Source organism: Vulpes lagopus, chromosome 2, assembly GCF_018345385.1.
Source record: "Vulpes lagopus strain Blue_001 chromosome 2, ASM1834538v1, whole genome shotgun sequence".
In the NCBI taxonomy this organism is placed as follows: Eukaryota; Metazoa; Chordata; class Mammalia; order Carnivora; family Canidae; genus Vulpes; species Vulpes lagopus.
The window spans coordinates 176,038,716-176,063,146 of NC_054825.1; the positions used below are offsets into that span (position 1 = coordinate 176,038,716).

At 43.8% G+C, this 24,431-nt stretch overlaps 1 protein-coding gene across 5 annotated transcripts in view; it reads right to left on the reverse strand.

Moving 5' to 3' along the window:
- Positions 1 to 201: 201 nt before the first annotated feature.
- DPY19L3 (dpy-19 like C-mannosyltransferase 3) overlaps positions 202 to 24,431 on the reverse strand; it is a 69,554-nt gene continuing 45,324 nt past the window's right edge. For 3 of the 5 annotated variants that reach the window (XM_041743199.1, XM_041743200.1, XM_041743204.1), the window contains 9 exons: positions 23,759 to 23,832; positions 23,428 to 23,586; positions 20,398 to 20,520; positions 19,898 to 20,009; positions 19,046 to 19,102; positions 15,068 to 15,150; positions 6,819 to 6,951; positions 5,607 to 5,765; positions 202 to 4,007 (listed from right to left, as the gene is read on the reverse strand). In XM_041743199.1, coding sequence (XP_041599133.1) covers positions 3,846 to 4,007; positions 5,607 to 5,765; positions 6,819 to 6,951; positions 15,068 to 15,150; positions 19,046 to 19,102; positions 19,898 to 20,009; positions 20,398 to 20,520; positions 23,428 to 23,586; positions 23,759 to 23,832 — 1,062 coding nt within the window. In that variant the 3' untranslated portion in view covers positions 202 to 3,845. The remainder of the gene's footprint in view (positions 4,008 to 5,606; positions 5,766 to 6,818; positions 6,952 to 15,067; positions 15,151 to 19,045; positions 19,103 to 19,897; positions 20,010 to 20,397; positions 20,521 to 23,427; positions 23,587 to 23,758; positions 23,833 to 24,431) is intronic. The other 2 variants (XM_041743202.1, XM_041743203.1) reach the window with 2 other exon arrangements.

Consider the following 24,431-nt stretch of genomic DNA (forward strand, 5'->3'; position numbering starts at 1 on the left):
ATAACCCTGAGGTTCAAGTGAAACAAGTAAGCAGCTATCAAATTCCATGAAAAAACAAACTCCTTCGACATTAAGCAAGTCCAGCTGAGACCTTGGAACATCCATCTCTAGGGACCAGAATTTATGTAGCACGTATTTAATAACTTCAGTAGCTGGTTCCTTGGTTTCTGACCTTCAAAGAAAGGAAAAACACTCATCTTGTGTACTTTAAAAGAGCTTTATTTAGTATATAATCTCCGTACAATTCAGTACAACAAATTATAAAAGCTCTTCGTAAGATTTTACCCATAGGATGTTAAATACAGAAAATCAATTGCCAATTGCCACAAGAAAGCAAGCCACTCTCATCTTAAAAGCTTTTTCCATCAACAGATAAGCACTCTCTTCTAGGCCAAAAAGGTTGTCATATATAAAGCATTTGGGAGCATATTAACCAAGATACATGATCTGGGAACATTTTGTATCTTCCTATTTAATTCCAAGGTTTCAATTGAATTTTAAAAATGGGAGTATTTCTATGTTAACTCAGGTAAGTTTTGGCCAAAGATAAGCTAAAATTGGTACATCTTAGACAAAGTTCACATGGAATGAGAGTAAACATTTTTAGTTAACTGTGAAGTAAAGATGCAGACCAGATGAAATATCTACATAAGTCCTAGCCCTCCGGCAGCACCGACCCAACACACGCACACGCGCACATGTGCACACACACGCGCACCCCTAGCTGACCTCACAAAGAAAGAAAATCGTCTGTAAGTGGACAACAGATGGCCTACTTAACACCTAATTATGCTCCTGGCTACTATATCTGAAACGAATCCCTATTTCTTCAGACTGTAATAAAAGTGACTGGAACCTTTCAACTATACTAGAATCTCTAATAGCCACTGTGATCAGTATCAGTCATTTAATGAAGCCATTTAATGAAGTAAGTAGATCTAAGGAGGGAATCGTAACTTTAAATGTGTAATAGTCCATTCACTTGCTAATCTTCTGCTGTGAAGCCAGGGTCTTTCCTTTGCAATAAGGGTTCAATGATTCCAGTTCTATTCTTGCATAAATCGTACCAGGAATGTGGTTTGGGTATGTTCTAATACCTCTGGTCAGTAGAGATGTTTTTAAAGGTGCAACAGGTACTTAAATCTATAAAGCAATCTGAGCTCTGAAATTTTCTTGAATTTCATGTTCCCAATATTTTATAATTTTCCCAACCACAGGTAATTTACTCAAAAGCAGTTTTTATTAGCGACTCAACCTTATCAAGCCTTACCAAAGCAGTCAAATTAATTTTCACAGAAATAACCCTTTTTACCCCATTTCCTATGCTTGTGTTGAAGTGTGTACTTACTATAAGAAGGGGAACTCGCACAGGGCAGTTTGGTACGAGTACAGAACTCACAGGAGGGAGCTCGGGAATGAGAGGACACTGGGGAGCAGCCTGGTTCGTCAGCTCACAAGACGGGTGGAGACAGTCAGGGAGTCTGGGGAGTCACGTAAGTAGAGGATCATTAAGAGCACTTATTGTACTGAGAGGTTCTTCTAGCTAGCTAGCTCTGAAGCAACATCAAGGGGTTATCCTCCCCGTAAAAAAACAGCCACGTTTGAGGCCACGACCAAACATTAACACAGCTGCTGAGATCTGTGCGGTGGGAGCGACGGCCCCCGGTGCCATGCTCTGGCCTGGTACAGAGCCAGGCGTCAGCCACTCTTCCCCTTTCCTCCTGCGGACTCCAACAAGAAGATCATACAAGAGAATACTGATGAACACTAAGAACGTTTAATGGGATTTGTTGACAGACTTGTTCATCAGCAAAGAAAAATGTCTATTACACATGGTCACAGTGTCTTGGAAAGAGTGTATGTATGGACTCTGTCTTGCAAGATTTTTTTTTTTTTGGCACTTTATATTTTTCGCTGAAGACTAAACACTAAATATCTTGGCAACAATGGCACCTACACTAGGAGAAAAAGATTCCTGCGTGCCATCAAGATGGTGATAAGCATACACATTTAAGGACGTGTTTCTTATGCTGAGACTCCACGTACGCAAACGCTTAGATTAGTGCATATAGAAATATTTAAAATAAAACTGGAATATATCTGGAAGGTGATCGAGGACTTTAAAAACAAACTACGTAGTCTAACATGTACCTTACGTGTGCTTCGTTTCAATGAAAAGTAAGGCACTCGCCGAAGGATGTGCTGACCCATGCTGTCAGCCACACCAGGCATGCATCATTCCTGGCTTAAAGTTCTCCTACTGATTAAAGTGTTTTGTTACTGTGTTACCCTAAACTGCAGTGGTCTCCAACCTTCTTACAGAATACACTGAGAGACATAATTCAGGAGTTTCAGCTGCATCATTTAGTAACCCAGCCAATTTTTTTTTTTTATTTAAATAAGTTTGGATAAAAAAGCCGAGTATCCTGGAGTCCAACATGACAGTCTAAAATTTCTGTTTTTGAACACTGTTTAATAAGTAGTAACTGAATGTGAAATAACTTGAACGTGTGATCTGTCTAGCTTGATGCCTAGGGTACTTCAGTACAAGTGCAAGGAGAGACCTTTCCATCATTTCCAATTGGCAAGAACAGGGGAGAAAGTTAATTTCATTAGCCACCTTGATTTAGTTAAATGTGCAATATGCTTTTATCAGCAACTTTTACATGTCCCCCTCATTAGAAATTAATTAGAAAAGCAATTATCAAAAAATGTTTGAACAGGTATACATAATCCTCTTTGTTGTTTACAAATAAGCATGACTTAGAGGCACTTAGTTACCTTTTAGTAAGAAAAAGAATAACATTACCCGGGCCCTCACAGTTAAGATTGGAGACCACAAATCAAATTTGGTATGAAAATGCTCTCTGCCAAAAATATTGTATTCGTGAATTAGTTAAGATAGAACATTTTAAAAATATTCAGACTTTGCAAGGTTCTAGGCTGTAAAAAATACAAAGGCTAAAAACAAAAAGTTTAGAAAATTTTGCAAACCCAGTAAATTTAAATGAGTAAGAAATGAAGAAAAATTTTCTTACTTGCAGGATAGGCTAAATAGTATCAATAGGTTTTAAAATAACACTAAACAGTAACAAATTCTGCTCGGCTACATAACATTTCTGCTCCTTTCACGACTTACAATAAGGAATTTGTCACACTTTTCTGTATCCCACATTAAAACATGCACCTGCATGCATGCGCGCCCGCCCACACACACACACACACACACACACACACACACACACACTGAAGTGCTAAACTTTACATTTCAGACAGGGCACAACGAAAAGTTTTAGATATATATACAAAGACCTAACATGATTTTTTTAAAAAAAATATTAAAAGCATGACGATTGGAAAACATTATAAAATGTTTAGGTGAAACAGGACGATAAAGAGCTTTTTAAAAAGCTCCCCGTTGGTCTTCACTAGTGAAACGATACCGAAGAATTTAACTATGCGTCCCCTTAATTCGACTCAACCATAGCTGTCTGAAGTCAGTTGAAAGTATTTCAAATCCCGAACAGCCTCTGGATTTCCTGAATGACGTGTGGCTGTTCAGGCTACCTGTGGCACACTTACGTTTCTCCCCAACAACAAAATCTGAGACCACTCCTAGAAAGGTGAGAACCTTTAGGCTAAAGAACATTAATGAAACGAGATAAAAAAGAGAAGCTTGTGTTAAGATACTTCTGAGGACGGTAACGCTTGTGTAAACATCTCTACAACTTCCTCCTATCACAGCTTTGTGGTACAGGCTACCTAAAGACATATGAAATGTTACTGTTGAGTTGCATTAGGATGGAATTTCAATATCAAAAATAGAGGTTGCACAGAGAGCTTGGTTACTTGTTTCTAGATAGCTTGTAAACATGGAACGTCTTGTTCTGGAACACTCTAGTGAAGTATGCTGTGTAGGGTGGCAGGTTTCTCTTTATCTCTTCGCAGAAGCGAGGGTGGCCTGCAAGTTTCAAGTCGGGATCGTTCTCTCCTGGGCCATCCATCATCTAAAGCCAAAACAAAACCAAACACGGTTTGGGAAACAAAATCGTATTGACAGGAGATGAGAGAAGTAGGAACAGGTGTTGGGTTTCTTTGAGAGTCATGTGTTACGGCTACGTAAGTTGTATTATTTCAATGCCGGCGGCTACTTCAAGATTATCTGGTCTACCTCTTCCCCGTCGCAAGTTTAAACCAAGGCTGAGAAGGGGAGCTGACGGTCGCACAATGACCACCTTTAACTGCAAGGCGAGAAGTAGAACTTGGATCTCCTTGTTCTTCGGGACGTACTACACTGTCACTCTCACAAAAATGAGATGCAGAGTGCTCGCTTTGGCAGCACGTATACTTAAAAAAAAAAAAAAAGTGAAATGCAGAGAAGAATTACTATGACCAGAGGAAATCCTCCAACTCATCAGATGGTCTAGTTAGAGAAAGTTACACACAAATCAAAATTTAAATGCAAGTCTTGGGTCTGTTATCTCCTCTGAATTCAAGATAGTTATAGACAGTTACTTTCCTTGGGCAAAAATTTGAATCTCATGTTCTGTTTCCCCCGGATTTACTGAGGCGTAACTGACTAAACTGCATACAGTTAAGGGCTACAACCCGATAATCTGATACACACATACATGGTGGAGTGATTACCACAATCAAGCTAATTAATACTTCCACGTCGGTCAAAGGGACAAACCTGCAGTAATAAGGTGAATTAGGTCTGAGGCTCTGACCGCACAGCATGGTGACCACAGTTCATGGTCCTACCCACATGCCTGACATATGCTAAGAGAGGGACGCCCGGGGGGCTCAGCGGTTGAGCGACTGCCTTCAGCTCAGGGCGTGATCCCGGGGGCCGGGGATCGAGTCCCGTTTTGGGCTCCTTGCAGGGAGCTTGTGTCTCCCTCTGCCTGTGTCTCTGCCCCTCTCTGTGTGTCTCTCATAAATAAATAAAGTCTTAAAAAAAAATATGCTAAGAGAGTAGATCCTAAGCGTTCTGAGTCTCTAATTCTGTATGATCAAGTTTTCTTTTTTGAGAATTTATTATTTCCAAATGGCTTATCATTTCTCCCCCCTCATTTTCAGCACACACGGCCTCTTGGTGCAACTCCTCTGCTGTGCTCTCATCTGAGGCCTGGCGGGGTTCCGAGGCCAAGTTCCTCCGGAGGGAGGGGGGTGCAGCCTGCTGCTCGGGTACACAGGCTTGGCCACAGGAAGCCGTGTCTGAGGGCAGCGCCGGGAGCAGCGTGGGTGCGGCCCTGCCGTCCCAGCCACACTTACGCGCCGGCCCAGAAGATGCCCAGACGATGCTCCAGAGCTCAGGTCTTTGGAGGCTGAGCTCTTGTTTTTAACAGCAAAACCTTTAGAGATGAATTTTATGCAAAGCCCCAGGACGCAGATCAGCTGAAGGCAGAGCTGCTCTGCTGGACGTGAAGTTAGGGCCCGACACCCCCTTACCCGCCCCACCTACAGGCCCCAGCCATGACCCAAGCGCAGGGCCGCGAGCCCCACAGGATGCAGCGAGGCGGGGGGCGTGGCTGGGGACATCCTTCTAGGAGGTACAGATACCCGGGTGGCCCCCGCACGAAGCGAGGGGATGACGTGCTTACGTGCCCGTTGGCGACGTCCAGCAGGTCCCGCAGCCGGCAGCCCCGCTGGTGCCTGCGCTCGTAGCAGATACTGTCCTCCAGGATGACGTAGTCGGCGCCGAAGGACCTCAGCAGGGCGTGCACGTCCTCCGGGGACCTCTTGGCGTATATCTGATACACCTGCGACGGGAGAGCGACGTGGCAGGGGCGGCAGTGGCCCTCGCTGCCGGGAGTGAGCGGCGCGGGGGGACGGGGGTCCCAAGAGGCGGCTGTCGTCACGGAGCCCGGGCGGGGGGGGGCAGCCACCCCGCAGACACGGACTCAGGCGTCCCCAGGGTCCTGCGGCACGAGAGGCCAAGTGCAGGTGGCGCAGGTAGGACAGCGCTGCGCCTTCACAGAGACAGTGGGGGGACGGGGCGCCTTAGGCATCCCGGGGGAGCGTGCGGCGCCCTCCCCGTGAGGAGCCCAGCCTGTGGCCTGGCGGTCGCGCAGGAAGAGCGCCGCGGGCCTTGGTGCTAGGTGCCCGCTGCGTGGTCCGGGGAGCCCACCCTGCTCTCGACCCTCCCGCTCGCTGCCAGCGTGGCATGCCGGGCGAGCACCCACGAGGTGAGCACCCCCCCTTCTGGGACTCGGCACTGGGAGGACGTTCCACGTGTGCACGTGTGCAGGGGGCTGGGGGGGTGGCAGGGAGGGGCATCTGCCGCTTTCCTGCACACGGATGTCCACGGACGCGTCAGCCTGCAGGTGTGTGTGTGGGGGGCAGAGGGGGGCCTCAGCCCTGCGGCTGGAGGCCGTGGGCCATCCTCACGCCCGAGGCGGCCCCAGGACTCGAGGGCACCAGGACCTTGAGGGCGTCGGTTTTTTGAGTCCCCAGACGCGGGCTCCCAAGGCCCAGCCCCACGGGCCCAGCCCCACGGCCCCCTCGCTGCCTCCTCGGCTGACTTGGGCATAGACAAGGGGCCAGGATGCGCCCCTCGTCCTCTGCCTTCCCTCCCCGACAGGTTTGTTCTCAAACGCCCCCTGTCTACACCGCAGGCTGGGGCTCTCGTTACCCTTCTGAGCAGGAGGAGGTCTCCGGGCGCCTGTAGGGGCCGTGCGCAGGGCAAGGCCTCGACTCAGGAGATGCCAGGGGCTTCAGGCCCGCCTCGGCCACCGAGCTACCCGGGGCAGGGACCCCCGCGGCCCACCCACGCCACCCCACGGCCCGGCCAGGAGGCCAGGGCCCGCCCTCACCGCTTTGGTCCGCTCCCTCAGGCTGTTGTCCTCGTAGTGGGGGTGGTTGGTTAAGGTCCTGCCCGTGCACAGCTTGACCCCGGCCAGCAGCTGCATGCTCCCAGCGAACACGGCCTTCCTTGGCGTGTTGGAGCTGAAAGGTCACGAGAGCCTGGTTAACCCCACGGCTGCGATTTCCTCACAGACGACAAACAAGACAACCTCACGCTGCCGGACTCAGCCGACTGCGTCAGGAAGGCCTGAGACCTGGGGGGAGACGCAGCACCTGGCTGCCTGACACTTGCACCCAAACTGTTTTATGAAACTTCCCCTGGTTTTGGCAGCGGGCGGGAAGCTTCTCCTTGACGCTTTGCTGGGCTTCCTTACGCTGGACGGCCTTCGGGCCTGGGCATCTCCCGGCCCTCGGGCCTTCCAGGCCGAGTCCCCCGCTCCCCTCCTGGTCTCGCCCCAGACGGGCAGACCCCGACCGCACAGACCTCCGCAGACGGTCATCGCCTTCTGTACGAGACTTAACTAAGAGGCTGCCTACAGTCAGACGGATGACAAAGCCAGACACTGCCGCGATCACGGGTTCCTCCCAACTCGGTTTTGTTCCAAACAAGAAAATGGACCACAGATACGTGATAAATTACTTTCCAGAGAAAGAGAATCAGTAACAACAAAAGGACACAGAAGATTCTGGAAAGCAGGGAATGTACTACTCCGTTTGGGGATGTCCACCATTTGTGATGTGGCAACGCAAGGATCTCCTACGTTCCTTTCCTTAGTCCTGAGGATGAAAGTCCAAGGACTGTGGGGGAACACGGGGCACTCCTGCTGTTAAATCATGACCCTCTGGCTCCCGAGGGCCACCGAGCTGCGATTCTCTGCCTCCGCGTGGGGCGAGAGGGACAAGGATGGTGGGTCAAGGAAGGACTCCCTGATGACAGTGAAAGCATTTTTCCTTCCCGCCCCCCGGAAAGAAAGAATCTTAGTAGTGGATTTTAATTCCCTTCCATTTTTTTGGGACATGGGAGTCTCTTGCAAATCAACGAGGTGCCAGTTTACTGTGAAGAACACGAGCGCCCTTCTACGACTCTCCGCTGGGGCCCACGGGGGGGGCACCGCAGCCCACACGGGCCCTTCCCGGGCTAAGGAAGAGGAGCCCCGGCCTGCCAGGGGGAGTTAAAAGACGGAGACGGTTTTGAGAAGGAGTCTAAGTGCAATCATTAAAACTCGGCATACTCTGTAGAAAGAACCAGAGCAGGCTGCTCTCAGCGAATCTGGGGATCAGGGCAGAAACCCCAGCGCTAGGTTTCTGGGAGAGGCTGCCATCGATCCCCATGTGGCACGAGCAGGTGCACGTGCGTCAGCGCAAGGCTCAGACCGCGGTGCGAGTGCCATCCAACGGAGGCCTCGGGATGCCTGGAAGACGTCCCCCGGTCCAAGCTGCAATGCTTACAAATAATTTCCTTGAAGAACTCGGGGTTTTCTAACCATGACCCCCTCGTTCACTTGGATTTCAAGGAGCTGTCTCACACGACGGAACGTGGGTCCAAGCGCAGCGGGCACCCGGGGAGGACACACAGCCTGCACCCCTCCCTACCCTGCACCCCAGAGCCCGGCGCGTGGACTGCCACGGAAGAGCGTTTTCCGAGAGTGGCTGCGCTCGATGGATGGTCAGTGTTCTGACAGGCAGGCCCAGGGGCCCGAGAACAAGCAGATGTTTGCTCCGTCCCCTCGAAGTGGCAACTTACAGGGAACGCTTGACATCGGCCCCATGTGGTCAGGGGGACAGGAGGGCTTCAGGGACCACACGTGGAGATGGAGTGGGCGCTCCTCAGCAGGAGACTTAGCTTGATGCAACTGACCCTTATTAAATAAGCAGCTCGTCGGGCCGCCCCCATCCCCGCGTGCTGGAATTGCCAGACGGTGAGCACCGACAAACACTGATTACCGAGAATGGCAAGGTTCCCCAAGCCGTCCTTCGTTCCTTTCGTACACTCCGGACTGGCTTAAGCCATTCCACTGCAATAAATAATGCAGTTAATGCCACGTATTAGATGGATGCCAAAAAGTGGCTCTTTGGGACCACTGAACCGAACAGACTGAGGATGCAGGAAGAAATGAAGTCTGGTCTCCCCATCTGGCAGAGCAGGGGATAGAGCGAGAGCGAGCGGTGGGGGGGCAACCCCGGCCTCTCCAGTCCTACTGCCCAGAGGGTGCCCAACTGGCCTTTCTACCCAAATGACAAAGCCCGTGGCTGAGCTGAGAAGATCCATGCAAATCTTCAGACTCAGCATCACTATTCTGAATTCCAACGGGGGGCAGCAGTGGGGAGACGCAGAGGTGTTTCTAGTGTCTATTTTGTAACCGTGGCACATACCGATGACTGGCCTGTTCTCTATTCGTGGCTCAAGACCAAGGTTTCGTCTCCCTTCCTGGGCTATGATCCCACCACTTGGAGGAACTTCACAGTTCACAGAGGTCTGAGATGTCAAAAGGCCTGAACTGCTTGCCGGAGAGCTACAGGCTCATTCTCTGTCCAGACAGTGCTGAGGGCCTACTAGGTGCCGGGCCGCAGCGTGCTAGCTAGTCAGCCACCAGAGCCAGCCTCGGCTCCCTCTACAGGCAGACCCTTCTGAACAAATGAGTCGGTGCGGCGCGTGTTTGCCAGTGCTTTCTGTGCGCCTTCAGCTATGCTGGGAAACAAAACACACAGACAAGGTCCCATCGTGGCCAATCTTGCCTCCCTCCTCCGGGGGTCCGAGTGCACTGGAGTGTCCCCTTGCCCATAGTGGGTGCAGCCCCCGGGAGGGCAGAGGGGTAGGTCACATGACTGCTTAGAGGCACTTAGGGAAAAATGAAATAAACTGCACTCATCTGTCACGTGTTTTAGTGTGTGGCCCCCCATTAGTAAAGAGTCAAAGTTTAATGTCATCTGTTTCAACTGTTGGTGTAACAATCTTCTGGATTGTTAACAGTCTTTCACCAAGATCCTTAGTTTTACTTTATTTTTTTTTAAAGATTTTATTTATTTATTCAGGAGAGACAGAGAGAAAGAGAGAAAGAGGCAGAGACACAGGCAGAAAGAGAAGCAGGCCCCATGTAGGGAGCCCGATGTGGGGCTTGATCCCGGGTCTCCAGGATCAGGCCCTGGGCCGAAGGCAGGCGCTAAACCACTGAGCCACCCAGGGATCCCCCTTTAGTTTTACTTTAAAGTAGCAAAATACAAGTATCCTAATGCCTATAAAATGGACTTGAAATAATACTTCTTTGAAAACTACTGACTTCCAAGCATGGCAGAGATGAGGTTTATTCGCTTTCTCCTACAGACTCGGTTTGATATGCCAGCCCATGGTCAATCTGGGGTACTTCACTGCTACTTTAAATACTTCAGTTTACTCATAAAGCAAAGGCAAAGGAAAACAAGCAAAGGGAAACAAAAAACAAGGACACACTTTCTGAACTTTAAAAGCCTAGATCCACCGTGTTTTCTATTTTCTGTGGTGAACTTAGCAGGCAAAGCGGAAAGGCGTTCTTTGTCCTTCAGATATGCAGCACGGCAGGTGTGACGCTGGCTACTCCTCCTTCAGAGATACTTCTGCTGACACAGTCTGTGGTCTGTGTCTAAAATAGCTAATGTGCTTTTAACCACTGAATGACACTTCTCTATTATAGGAAAACAAAGCAATTTTTACCAATGTTTGAACAAATGATGTATAAAATGAAAAGATAATTTGTTTTTATAGCTCTCTGCCAAGCTCTGTAGCAGGCTGCCCAACCTGCAAACAATTTATTCTGTAAGAAATGTCACTAAATAATGACAAGGACTCACAGGTCAAACGGATTTACATTACATAATTTAAATGTCATTCCAGGAAGACCTGATGGCATTTTGAACAAATAATCTCATTTATTTTTGAAGCTCTAAGCTTCAACAAGTTAATTACTGTTGAACTAATGGGTAAACTGAGCATTATAATATAATGTGTGAACATTTGCTTTATCTACACTTCAAAAATTTATAGAATTATGCAAATACCACAAAATGATTCATTAAATATAAAAGAGGCTTATAGGCATTTAAGGTCTGAACTTAACCTTCATCATTTTCAAAATATCCAGTAATTCTTTCTGCTTTGATAAAATGCTAAGGAAGTTTGGGCCATTTTCTTAGTTCCATTGAGAAAATATGGCACATGCAGGCTTCATCACTGAAGAGAGCCTACTGCCAGTGGGAAATCTTCTAAAGCCCCATAGTTAAAATGTCACATCTCAAAATCTTCAAATCTATAGGAGTGTCTTAATTGCACCACGTCCAAGAAGAATTTCAGGAACCAAGAATGAAACCACTCGGGGTCACAAAGGAATGAGGTACGAAGCACTGCTGTTGTGGCATTTGGCCTCATGGAAGGAAATGTGCTTCCCAGACACACGTGAAGCCCAACGAGCACCCCGAGTCCGGCTCAAAGTGATACCAGACCATTAAAAAAATTGACACCCCAAAACCAAAAGGCCAGCATATCAGGTTTTTAATCTTTGTATTTGGGAAACATTACTGGCAAAAGAGTTAATATGAACACGGGCAAAATCTGCTGGGGAGCAAGGCCTATGGCACGTCCGCGTCATGCAGGATGCAGGCCACCAGGTGAGCATGCCGCCTGGCGCCTTGCAAGGGAAGGACCGAGTGGCCTCTCCGTCCTCCCAGGGAAGATTCTGGGGCTGATGTCAACTAAATGTCCTCGTTGATTAATGAGAAATTGAATCTCAAAGTGTTCTTAATTTTATACTTAAAACTTAAGTCTCCAAGGAACTGAAGCTAGGAAATTTCTATCACTAAAAATTAGAACTATAAAAAAATTTCTCTTGAAACCTGGTAAGCCTCTAAAAATCTTTAAATGGAGTCAACAATAAGAATACAGAAGAAAAAAAAGAATGGAGACAATATAGGGCTGACATGAGGCTCAAGTTTTGCTTCAGTGAAGAGAGAGTTAAAGTGGATGGAGGGCACCCGGATGGCTCAGCTGGTTGAGCAGCTGAGTCTTGAATTTGGCTCAGGTCATGCATGATCTCAGGGTTGCGAGGTGGAGCCCGACTTAAGATTCTCTCTCTCCCTCTCCCGCCATTCCCCCACCTCTCTCGCTCTCTCTTGCTCTCAAAAAAAGAAAGAAGGGACACCCACCCCATTTATAAACACTCATCATCATGTCCCGTGCTCCATAAACAGCTGTTGAATTGTATTCCTAAGTATACAAGTTCTGATATAACTTCATGTTGGGTGCCTGGGATCCCAGTCGATTACGCATCTGCCTACAGCTCAGGTCACGATCTCAGGGTGCTGGGATCAAGCCCCGCATCGGGCTCCCTGCTCCGTGGGGAGTCTGCCTCTCTCTCCTGCCTCCCGCTCTCCCTGCTTGTGCACGCTCTCTCTGTCCAACAGATAAATAAAATAAAATCTAAAGAAAAAAAAAGATATGACTTCATGTATTAATGCTTTAAACATTTTCATAGAAATCTAATCCCTCCACTACAGCTCCTGTCATATTAATAAGTGGTATCCCAATGTAATGCCCTTTACCTTCCCTGGAGGCTGGCTGGTTAGCCAATAAAAGGTCATAACTGAGCCCCTCCAAACAAAAGAGCAGAACCTACTCCTGCTGAGGTGATGGGATCTTTTTCCCATTTACCCGCCAAGCCCGAGAAGCCCAAGCGGATCCTCGGCAAGACCTAACCTGCAAATGGAAGCTCAGCGTCCCTGGAGCATGAGCGTGATGCCTAAGGCAGGTGTGTGGTCTGCTCCGGCATCAAGTACAGGAACCAGAGATCAGGACATGGCAGGTAAGCTTCTTCTCAACACTTCACAGGGGAAGTGCCCTGAGCCATCATGGAGGGTCACTTGAAGTGTCCCCTCAGGTTTCTCCAGGTCACTGTTTCTCATCCTGACCCATCAAGGGCAGCCACCCTGTATCAGAAGGTACATCCCCACCCCGGTAGAAGCTGTCGTGACCACTTGATGGAGGACAGATGTGTTGTCACCACGGTGGCTGTCTGACAACAGCAGCAGACAAAGCAGAGAGGAGGAGGCATTCCTCGCTGACAGGGTTGGGTCCCCACCGGAGGCTGGTGGCTGCCTTCAGACAATTACAGACAGACTTTCAGATACACGCCATGTATCCTTAGGCCACGGCCTATCCCCCAGCACAGCTCAGACCTACTAATGTCGTGGGCACATATGACTAATCAAAGTACTAAAATGAAAGCTGAAGGTCATATTTTATGTTTCAAAAACAGAAGAAATCAAGGCGAGTTAAAAGAATATTAAGTACATTCCTTTGTGTTTGGAATTGAAGGCGACAGACCAGAGCCAATTTAAATGTTGATTTAAACAAATACATTTTGTGTCTAAATAGACCCTATTTTGGCATATATTCATCATCACTTAAGCTTATTTCACAAACATGCCCAGCAGCTATTTTTGCAAAAACAATAATTTGGATTTGAAGAATTTCAAGGGAAAACAAGCAGGATTAGATCACAATGGAACCAATATTTTGGAAGAATACAAAGCTTTCCAGTTGCTGAGGATTTTTTAGAGAGTAAAAAAGAGGATGGTCTACATACGGGGAGAGAACCAGGTTAATGAGAGGAGAAAAGTAAAGAGCAAAGATTGCTTTCCCAAATGAGAGAACTAACAGACTAACAGACTGCCTTCTTTACACCCGGAATATAATCTCTCATCCACAATTTTTCAGAACCAGAAATGTTACTTTAAATAATTTTCTGCGAGGACAAGCACGAGAATAGAGGCTCTACAGTAAGTATGCCCAGCCCGACAGTGCCAAACACAACCCCGGCTCTGCTGGAGTACATCTTTATCACTGACGCTACCGTTCGTTCCTGTAGGACTGGCCAGTGGAGGTGGGATGTTTACAACACGATGTAGGTAGATCCACCAGGCGCCCCCCGCCTCAGGAGTATACCCGACAGCGGGTGCCCTGCACCATTCGCAGCAAGAGTGCAATTTTAAAAACAGCAAATATCAGCCTCACCTTCAGATGTACGTGTCATAAATTTCTAGTTGACTACAGTTAATGCAAAGGTAATTAGCTTTTCTTTACATGAATAACCCTCTTCCCCCCCCTCCCCACACACAATAAATACTGAAGGAATTATTTACTCTATAATTGTCTGCCATGATTTAAAGTTAAATAAATAAATAAAGACAAAGCCCTGCTTTGTAATCTCAGCACTGGAAATATATGAAAAATTATACTCACCACATCTAGTCAGAGCCAGTCCGACATTGGGACCAAAGCCACATATATATATTTTAGGCATAAATCTCTATAAAACCCATGTATTACACTCAGGAGACCTAAGCTATCAAACATTTACCATCTCTTAATACACAAGCGGTGCTAAACTGTACTGGTTAGTAAACACTCGTCATGAGCAAGTGCCAATACGGCTACTAAAATTCTAAGTGATGGAGACGACACAGCCGATGCCTTTGGAGTATGTCACACAAGATTGGTGACATCTATTTACATGTGAATAATTACACCGCTGCTTTTTGGTTATAAAGCAGGGAAGTACAGCAGTACAGGGCCCAGGAACAGTGCTCTGGGTAGAAAAGTTCATCCGTGCCGGTGGGAGGCAGGTTTCACTAACAAAGCTGTGAAGCACACGAAGTTCATCCTGATGCAAGTGCTGAGGCAAAGCAACAAAACGGGGGCAACAGTAAAAACCAATGTAATGCTGCACACGACCGTGTTCAAGAGAGAAAAGACTTTGCGTTTTCGGTTTCCTTAGGCCTGGGCTTGGGAAATGTGCTTAGCTGAAATGTGCTTGGAGCTAGTAGGACTCTATGGTTTACAGTGTAATTTTTAAATGATCAACAAGGAAAAAGAATAGTCTCAAGTGTCAGCCGTCACAGAAAGTCTGAATGGTGTTAAAATGAAAGAAACGAGAAAGGTGGAATTGGTGGAGAGTGTAAAGGTTTCTTTCCATGGCTGTCAGCGGCCTGGAGTATGGCCTCCAGCTCTGTTTCCCTCTCCTTGTGGGTTTTTTCCCCTTCATGAGATCGTGGTTAGAGAGACTATTTCTTAAATGGAAAGAAACTGTTGCCAAACAGGGAGTTTTAAAGAAAAACTTGAAAATGAATATATCTTCACAATTAGATTCAGAAAGAAGAAAACACCAAGTGAGGTCTATAGTGACTCTTAAAAGGCACTTTACAGTTTAAAGGTTAAAAAAAATCCTCTTACTTAATCCAGTTCATCAGCTCCACTGTATCTGGATCATAGAATTCTCTCAACTCGGAGAGTTCATCCATCATTCCTGGCCAGAACTGAAATTAAAAACAAAACAAAAACAAAAACAAAATCCACCCCCACACCCACAACTATCACTAAGGTTAAAATGAAAGAGGAGAAACTGCATATGACTGGTGGACTAGACAACAGGGCAGCTGCAGCGCGGGATCGACCTCACCTCCACAGTCCGCCCTCCTAGCGCCAACGAGCCAAAGTCGGAGACCAGCTCGCCAAACTACCTTGAGCCAAAGCTAGTAAGGCCTAGAGGGGTGGTCAACTTTTAAAACAAGAGCTTTCATTTTCTCTAGTAAAAATGCTGCCATAGGTGGGGTTAGTATCTAGGAAAACGTTAATTTGGATGTGACAGCAATGGCAACTGCGAGGAAGCTCAGCAGGTACTGGAAACTGTGACTTCCACTGTGCCATCTACCCTTCAAGACAGAAAGTGCCCTTACAGGACAGCACTGCTTTAGAGCTGCAGACATGCTCTGGAACACAGAATCTCATTTCATCCCCGCAGCTACCCCGGGAGAAGGTGGACACAGAAGGCGTCCTCCCTACTGCTATTTCACTAGTCTGCGGACAGTGGCTCAGACAGATGACTTAGCCAGGTCACAAAGTGGCAGAGCTACCGCCTGCAGCCTGACTCCAAATCCATCCCCGCTTCACTGTGATTGCATACACGGTTCCTGCTAGAAATCTGGGCAAATGCCTTGTTGTATTTTAATATAATTACAGGTACAATGGGAGAGAGGAGTATTTGAAAGTAGGACTCTCCAGGAAAATCTGGTGCATTTGAATATTCTATTTATGCCACTGGTGCCTCCTACTCAACTTGAGAGAGTTAGGGTGATGCAGAGAGAGTGTAAATATCCCACTCTGAGCCCACGGCTTTTCTAACATAATTGCCTGTTTAATTCAACAATTAATTATATGTTCACTGCTGTATCAAATGACAATTGGCTAAGAAGCCTTGATCATCTATATACATCCTAGAGTGAACAGCAGAATTCCTATGTTGGAAGAAGGCCACTGACGATGGGTCTGTGCTTCACTAAAGTGGAAAATGTAATAATTTTATTTAAGAACCAGGAACTGGAACCAGAGTGGCACCCGACCGGTTGGTGGCTGTATTTTAGCCCTGTCACTTTCCCTTCTTCTCATCTCATCTTTGGCCATTTTTAATGCTCATTCTCATCTTGTTTCCTGGGTGCATGAACCAGGAAAGACGCTGGTGATGGAAAATCACTGCTGGCTCCAAGTTTTAGAAGAGATGTAATCAGAGTGATTCAATGATACCTGTGTAATATTCCAATTATTCCTATAAATTGGGATAATCAACAGAATGCCGATTTTTTAATGACACGTCCTCATTCTTTTGGTATAAAATATATTTCAAAATCTGTGAATTCAATGGATGTAAGATATTTTTCTAGCGTGGGAGTCGCTGTTGTTAATTCTGAAAATGTTCAAATCTAGTAATATCACCTGTAAACTTCTTAAACAATGTGAATATAAGTGTTAGATTAACTAACTGCTGTTTCCAAATGATAGGAGATTTCAGCAACACTAGTAAGTTAATCAACATGAGGGTAGTAATTTCACTAAACTCCCGACTTTTGAGTGTGAAGTGCATGCTTTTCCCTTCTAAACAGTATTGTCCTAAAGAGACATAAAGCAAAATTGCTACCATTAACAAGGAAATCTGAAATCCTTATTACAATCACTCTGTAAAACTCAAAATCAGGCTTTGAAATATAGGAGTTCATTTTACTTAAAGGTAGTTCTGTTCAAGAGTTGGAAAACAGCTTCAGTTTCAGGGTACTTCTTAATATACATAACATCTTTATCATCTTTGTGATTTTAAATTTTGAGAGGCTGGAATATCTAGACCATTTGAACAGTGAAAGCTGGATGCATCAGTGTCTCTCCTGAAGTCCAGTACTAAGAAGGGCTATGTGGATCAGGCCAATCTTTGGACGGAGTCTTCCAAGTTCCTGACTCTCTTACTCATAGAATGTCTACATAGATTTCCTGGAAATAACAGCTTTTTTGGTGCTTTCATTTTTTTTTTTTTTATATAGTAATGGTTTTCAAGAGGGGTGGGTGGAGGAAAAGATTTTGCCCTACCCCTAAGGGGATGTTTCCCAATGTCTGGAGACTTTTGACTGTCACGATTGGAGGGAGGTACTACTGGCACTTAGGGGTAGAAAATAGGGATGTTGACACCCAGGACAGCCCCCTAGAACAAAGATTTATCTAGCCAGAATGTCAGTAGCGCCACTGCCAAGAAGCCCCATTCTATGCATTAGCCCCCACCCAGAGGGCCATGGAAAACACATTTCTAGACTCCCAACATTTTTGATTCAGTAGGACTGGTCTGGAGTGAGCCACAAACCTCTGTATTTCTAACAAGTTCCTAAGTGATGCTAATGCTGCTTGACTGGGGACCATCCTCTGAGAACCAGTACTGTATAGTGTAATTTATTCTATACTGTCCTTCCTCAATTTCACCAAGAACAAGAGATTTAAGTCCCCAAATAGCTGTAAAAATAAAAAATCAATAAAATTCCAAATACATGGCTGAGACCTAAGAAGTCAGTCTACGCACACAGAGACTCAGGAAAAAAGATTGTGATTGTGTGCGTATATCTTTAGTGCGAGACAAGAAACATGATGAGCTCAATCTTTCCTGCGAGGAGGGCGTTTCATCACTCAGAACCAATGTGAAGAGGTCAAGTTACCTCATTCGTTACTAAACATATATTCTATTTAATCTTTAGTTGTTGCCTTCCAGAGGTTTTAAGGAAGTTTCATTTATTTACATTTAGGGTAATAAAATTCCCAGGGGCAGGGTGGAAGAAATAACCTATTTCTATGTTTTCTAGTATCAGAGTTAGCACAGTGCTCTACCTGCAACAGTAAATGTTTTGATAAATAGGAACATGATAAATCATACTTTTTGGAAGTATTTACAATAGAATCATCCCATATTACCAAACATGATTTTTAGCTTAAAACCTTGGCTTCAGATAAAATCTTACGTGAAGGGCTAAGCAAATAAAACCAGAAGCTGAGCACAGCTCTAGCTGGGCCTCTCCATGGGGGACCCCCTCCTCCTTGTAGCCTCCGCCCAAATGAGGGGCTGGACACAGTAGAGTACGAAAGTAAAAAAACCCTAAACTTAGAAAAATATGTCAGATTCTTTAAAAAGAGTGGGTGAAAGCTCAGTTCTATAGCAAAGTCTGGGCTCCCTGCCCAGGTACAGATTCGAGCCTCTAAATCTCAAAGACATGACAAAAGGGTCACCAAACAGTCAGCCTGACTGGCGACTCCCTGTCTCTTACAGAAGATTCTCAGAACTGAAGCACACAGTTAAAGCTATTTCAGAAAGCAGTCAACTGAGACTATGAAGAATTTCACAATTTCCTATTGAAACTGAAGGACAGCTAACAAGGAAGGCTAAGAGGCTAATCTGGGACTGTACATATTTACATACGCCCAGGCTCTTACAAAGATGATCGTAAGCATCTAATGAAACATGCAGGTTAAAGTAAGATGCATTTCGGTATCTCTTACTCTATAAAACAGGTAACGGGGGTAAATTATTTTTCTACTTTATTCATTTCAATAGAGGTCAGAAAATACCTTTATTTTCAAAATTTGCATTAGCTGAATAGTAAGTCAAAACCAAAATTAATTAGAAAAATTAAACTGTGGTTGTTTTTGCTTTAATGTTTTTACTTGTTAAATTCTATTTGGGAAACAGATCGGCTTTCCTGTCAGTGCCAAATGCCTTCATGAGAAGCGAAGGAGATGTCTGTGACCTCAGCAAACCATTCTATTTGCCAATAACACACAGAATACAATGAATCAAAGCAATTATTCTGCTAAATTAATGATGGCAAGAATGAGGAAAATCAGTCTTACCTTATAGCACAGATACAGCAGTATTAATATCGGTACTGAATATCGCATTATACATATCTATATAAGAAAGACATTATTTAGATCACAGGTATTTTTGCCTTACAGTGTTGCTTTGTAAATATATGACTTTTTTTTTTTTTTTAAAAACAACAGAAATGTACTTTAATAGAGCCCGATTCTCCAATTTGCCCACCATCTAAGTCAATGTAAGGGTCGGGTCCCAATCACTCATGAGATACAGCTTCTATCATGTTGCCACCTTGTGAAATTACACGGGAGAACAACTCAAAACTGCATTTACAGCCTATTAATCATAACCATGCACTTATTAATATTTGTTCTAGGTATAACTTATAATAGTGATAAGTCTGGATAACTGTGGGGTTATTGGTGATTCTTAATTTTTCCTGGTGTGCTTTACAGTATTTCTAAATTCAGTATAATGAGCATATCTAACTTATGGTCTGGTTAAAAATAAAGGATTTAAAAAATAAAATTAATAATAAAATTATTTTAAAAATAACTCCTTATAAAATCATGTGTCAGGGCACTTGATTTTGGCTCAGGTCATGATTCAGGGTTCTGAGACCGAGCCCCACCTCTAGCTCTGTTGCTGGCCATGGAGCCTGTTTGAGTTTCTCTCTCTCCCTCTCCCTCTGCACCTCCCCCTCCCCCTGCTCACGATCACTGTTCAAAATTAAAAAAAAATCATAATGTGTCAGTTATCTATTTTCAGCTTCAAACTTTAGTTTCTGTTTCATCAGGCAACTACTGAAAACAACAAGAATTGGTATGAAAGAAATCCTAAAACTCTTAGCAATAAAAGTGAAATGGCAAAGGGACAGCACTGACCCTCTTTGGGTTATACAGATGGATTGACTTCAGAAGTAATTCCCATATTTCAGGGCTGCATAAACCAAACGACGCGAAGACACACATGTGCGACGTCCAGAGGTACTTCATTCTGTAAGAACAGAGACAGGCGAAGTTCGACAAGTGCCAGCTGCGGACAGACTGCAGTGTGACATGCGACACAGCTGTACCGTCTGTGATAGGAAAATCTGACTAAAGCTGTGCAGGAACCATCTGCCAAAGGGTTAGTTATGAATGTTATTGCCTTTCGAGAAAATCATATAAGTAAAAAGAGAGGAATGTTGGTAATTAGGGGAAAAAAACTGGTTATTAATAATATTTTGTACTGGAGAAGATGCTAAATAAGGACATTTTTATGGGAAGCATAATTATCAATGAAGAAGAGTGTTAGTTTCCAAACCACATTGCAAAAATATGTCAGGTAAAGAAAGGGTGGTCGAATAAAAGACTTAATCAAGCAAACAGATAAAGCAAAATACCTCATTGTACTCAATGCCAGGAATCCAAACAGAATGGTATGTATTAGGTTGTAGGCAGTTTCTGGTTTCAGGATGATCGTGCACTTTCCCGACTGACCCGTGGATTGCTGGCTTTTGGAGTCACTGGATAAAATAGGACACATACAAAATTAGAGCTGGATACATAACTTTAAGTTAGTTAAATCTTTTTTAGAGATACCAGAAACTTACGCCTTCGTGATTTAGAAATGTGTTATTGCTCTAAGATAAAATGAATCAGCATCACTCAATTCTGAATTCGTGAGGATAAAACTGTTATAACTTAATGCATTAATAACTAAACTTCAACCAATTTCATTTTAAGTAAAAATTTAGAATGTTCAACCCTTTAAGTTACAGGAAAATAGAAAAAACTCTTTTGGAGTCACTTAAACTGCAAGGTATCTTTAAAGATACTTCATGAGTTACTAGCATCTTACAAGTTTTTACAAATAAGAAAAAATAAAAATGAATCCATAAATGTGGAATTCACTTCCTTTATGAACAAATGATCACATTTTAACCAACCAATACCTCATTAAAGATGTCTAACACGATTTTTTAAATCAAACGTGGCTATATTAAAATTAGACCCATAAAATAAACAATTCCTTATCACTTAACACCCAATTCTTGCTCTATTTTCCATTGCCATTGTTTTTTTTTTTTTTTTCAGAGTTTCTTTGAATTAGGACCCACAGCTTTCACGCTGCATTACATCAACATCTCTTTAAATTATTTTCAATCAATAAAAGTATCCTCCACTTGGAGGCCGGTTATTGGCTGAAGGAAACATATCATTTGTCCTGTAACTACTCCCACCTTCTGGATTTGGCTGATTGTCTCCCTGTGGCGGTGTTTAATACATTTCTCTATTCCCATGCTCCTTATAAACTTGTAATTAGATCTAGAGGTTAATTATTAGAGTCAAGTTCATTTATTCTGGCAAGAACACTGTATGGGGGATATGCTATACTCTAAATTGCATCACACTGGGGAAGTGCATACTGTCCTATCTGGTTGTCTGAACTTTAGAGATGCTAAAATGGGCAAGTGGGTTTGGATGTTGCACCATTTGTTGTCAAGGGAGTGAGGAGAGAGCAAGAAGGGCTGTCAATTTAAGATAAAAACAATACCTTTTACAGAGGCCTCACTTACCCTTCATAAAATCCCATAGACTTGGAATATGTATGATGGTTCCATGCAACTAGAGAACTCTTCTTTCCTAGAAATTCTTTCATCACCCTAGATTCACATGAAAATTAAACTGATATTCTAGGGTAATTTTCACCACTGGTAATAATCTTTACTTAGATGTTATATATTACAACCCAAACTCTGGCTTCTATGCCGCTACTAAAAGATTGCTCTAGACAAAGAGAACATATGTTCTCATCTTCCCTTGATACCTAAGAGAATTTTGCAACACCTCTCCCCATCTCCCCGACCAAGCTGGAAAGCTCTGATTAATCCCATAAATACAAAGCCCATGAGTTAATCCCCTTGCAATCCTATTCTTTACACTAATGCAGATGTGTTGCATAAACATAATAGTATCATCCTTCCTAGTACTAAAGTGGTAGAAATACTTCAAGTACTTGGCACTGATAAAATATCCTTCAAATTATTTAAAAGCTAATTAAAAATAAGATACTATAATTCTTAAAAAAAAAAAAGATACTATAATTCTTAAATTACTTTAATTAATGTAATGCTTTTCTTCTAATAAGGTTCTAATACCCCTACCTGGTAGATGAGGATGCTCTAAAATCTTTACCTACAATCATACACCAAGTCAGCTTGCAGAGACGGCTCATAGATTCACATTGAGCATGGCAGACATTTTCACAAAATACTGCAGGCCAACTGAACTTCCTGCTTTGCATGCAGTCTAGAGTCCTGTCGACACTTGGCGTGTCTGGAATAATATTAAATTACACTGTCTAGAATAATTTCCATCTATTTTCACAGGGCTAAATTTTATCTTGGGCTAGATATCGGGCTAAGAACACTTCTGAAAGATACTAAAATAGTTTATAGTCAATGAAATATTTTCATGGTTCAATGTGGCTTCACTCTTAATAATCATAAAACATCTCAACTGATCTGGACTCATTTTAATGCCCTTTCCCAGCACAGCTCTCTGGTGGCTGCGAATCACAGCTCACCAGCACCTTAATTGGCAAGATAACTACAGAGAAAAGGGCTTCCTTCTGAGCTTCATTAAGTTTTCACAAATGACAGTAGCTTCAATTTCTTACACTTAATTTTCTTTCAATTTAACATGGATAGTAAATGCAGAAACCTCCATCGGCTTTGTAGGTAGGTATTCTACAAGCTTTAAAAAAAGTCTTTATACTTCTGTGCTCTTTCTTTTAGCAGATTAGTAGACATGTGAGGTTTTTTTAGACATAGTCAATTATTACTGAAGACTTTGGTGCATGCTAATAGTTATGGTCCACTCCAACTTTATAAGCCCCTTAACGAGACACAACAAAACAAACAATAGTTAACTCAATATTTCACGAGCAATAAAAAAAGGCAGCTAGATGAAAAGGAGAAAAAGAATGGGAAACTAATACTGAGAACAAAATGGAGACTATGAGTCAGTAATAATACCAGTTAATGACAACTAAAATCTACAAAATATTCTACAAGTGAGGTACCATTCTAAGTACTATTGTTTGAACTTTCGTACTTCTCACAAAACCCCATAGAGGAAGTCCTCTGAGTATCCTCATTCCATAATAAGCATAAGGCGGAACTGGCTCGAAGAGGACAGAGTTCCCAGACCTGTTTTCCCAGCATTGCCTGCTGTCTGCTGTCCCTTAGCTGGTCGATCCTTAACTACTGAGCGTGTAGTCCACTCTAATCTGGTTACAATCCCTTCCCCTTGAGCTGAACAATACTACCCTGTTTGTGTGTGATATTTTGAATTTCAACCTTGTAGTTTTTCTGCAACACAGACCAAGTTCATTAAAGCATGGGATAGGTTTCTGGAACATGCCGTACCTGAGGTTATGGAAGGCAACCGCTAAGGCTGCCATCACTGTGATGGATAGAACAAATATGTAAGCATAAAAAAGGAGAGTATCTGAAAGCCTTCCGAATGTATTAAAAGGTAAGAGGCCAAATGCTTCTTCACACAGATACAGATTTGCATCAAAATCTCTAGGGAACAAATGAAAACAAAGCCAAGTATTAAATTCAGTACAAGATAAGTAAACCACAAATTTTTCCTCAAAATCAGCTTGGAATTAATAGTTGAAGGCATAATGACAACTTAAGTTTTAAAGTCCCTGTTGAATTAATATAAAAAAGCAAATTTTAAATTCGGTCATACCTTGTTGCTCCAAACCCAAATTTTGCCTTCAGAAATTTAAATATGTGTTCATCTGACTTCAGATTAAGAATTTTCTATCAGGGAGGAAGAAAATGAAAATTGTTATTAGTGCCTTATGCATGGTTTCCTGATAATTTCCCATTGAATACATGTATTTAGTGTCTAGTTTCACTGAACTGTGTGTGCATATGTTTATGAAATCAGCAAATATTCTCAATAGTTGTTAGAACTGAGGAATTCTAACACAGGGACTTTCAAGCTTTCTCCGTTCCTTTTTTCTTTTTTTTAAGCAGAATCATTTTTAAAAATATCTTACATGTTGAACTTAACATGTAAAATAGATAAAAGGTGAGCTTCTTTGGTCTCAGAGAGAGGGAGAGAGCTGAACCCCAGTAGAGTACAAATTTTTTGATCAGAAAACCAATAATATGATGATCTGAAACCTCAAACAGATACAGAGCCCACAGGGCCTGTCTGGCTTTGGGGTTTCTGTCTGCAGGCACAACTGATAGAAGATTCATCCACACAAAGACAACTAAAGGCCCCATGGTAGCCCTCAGGGTGAACTGACAAATGCCAGTACGTATCATTAGTGATTATAATTTTAATTCATATAATTTTATTTTTAATATATAGCTTATAAGAATCCATATAACATAAATGGGTGAAGAAA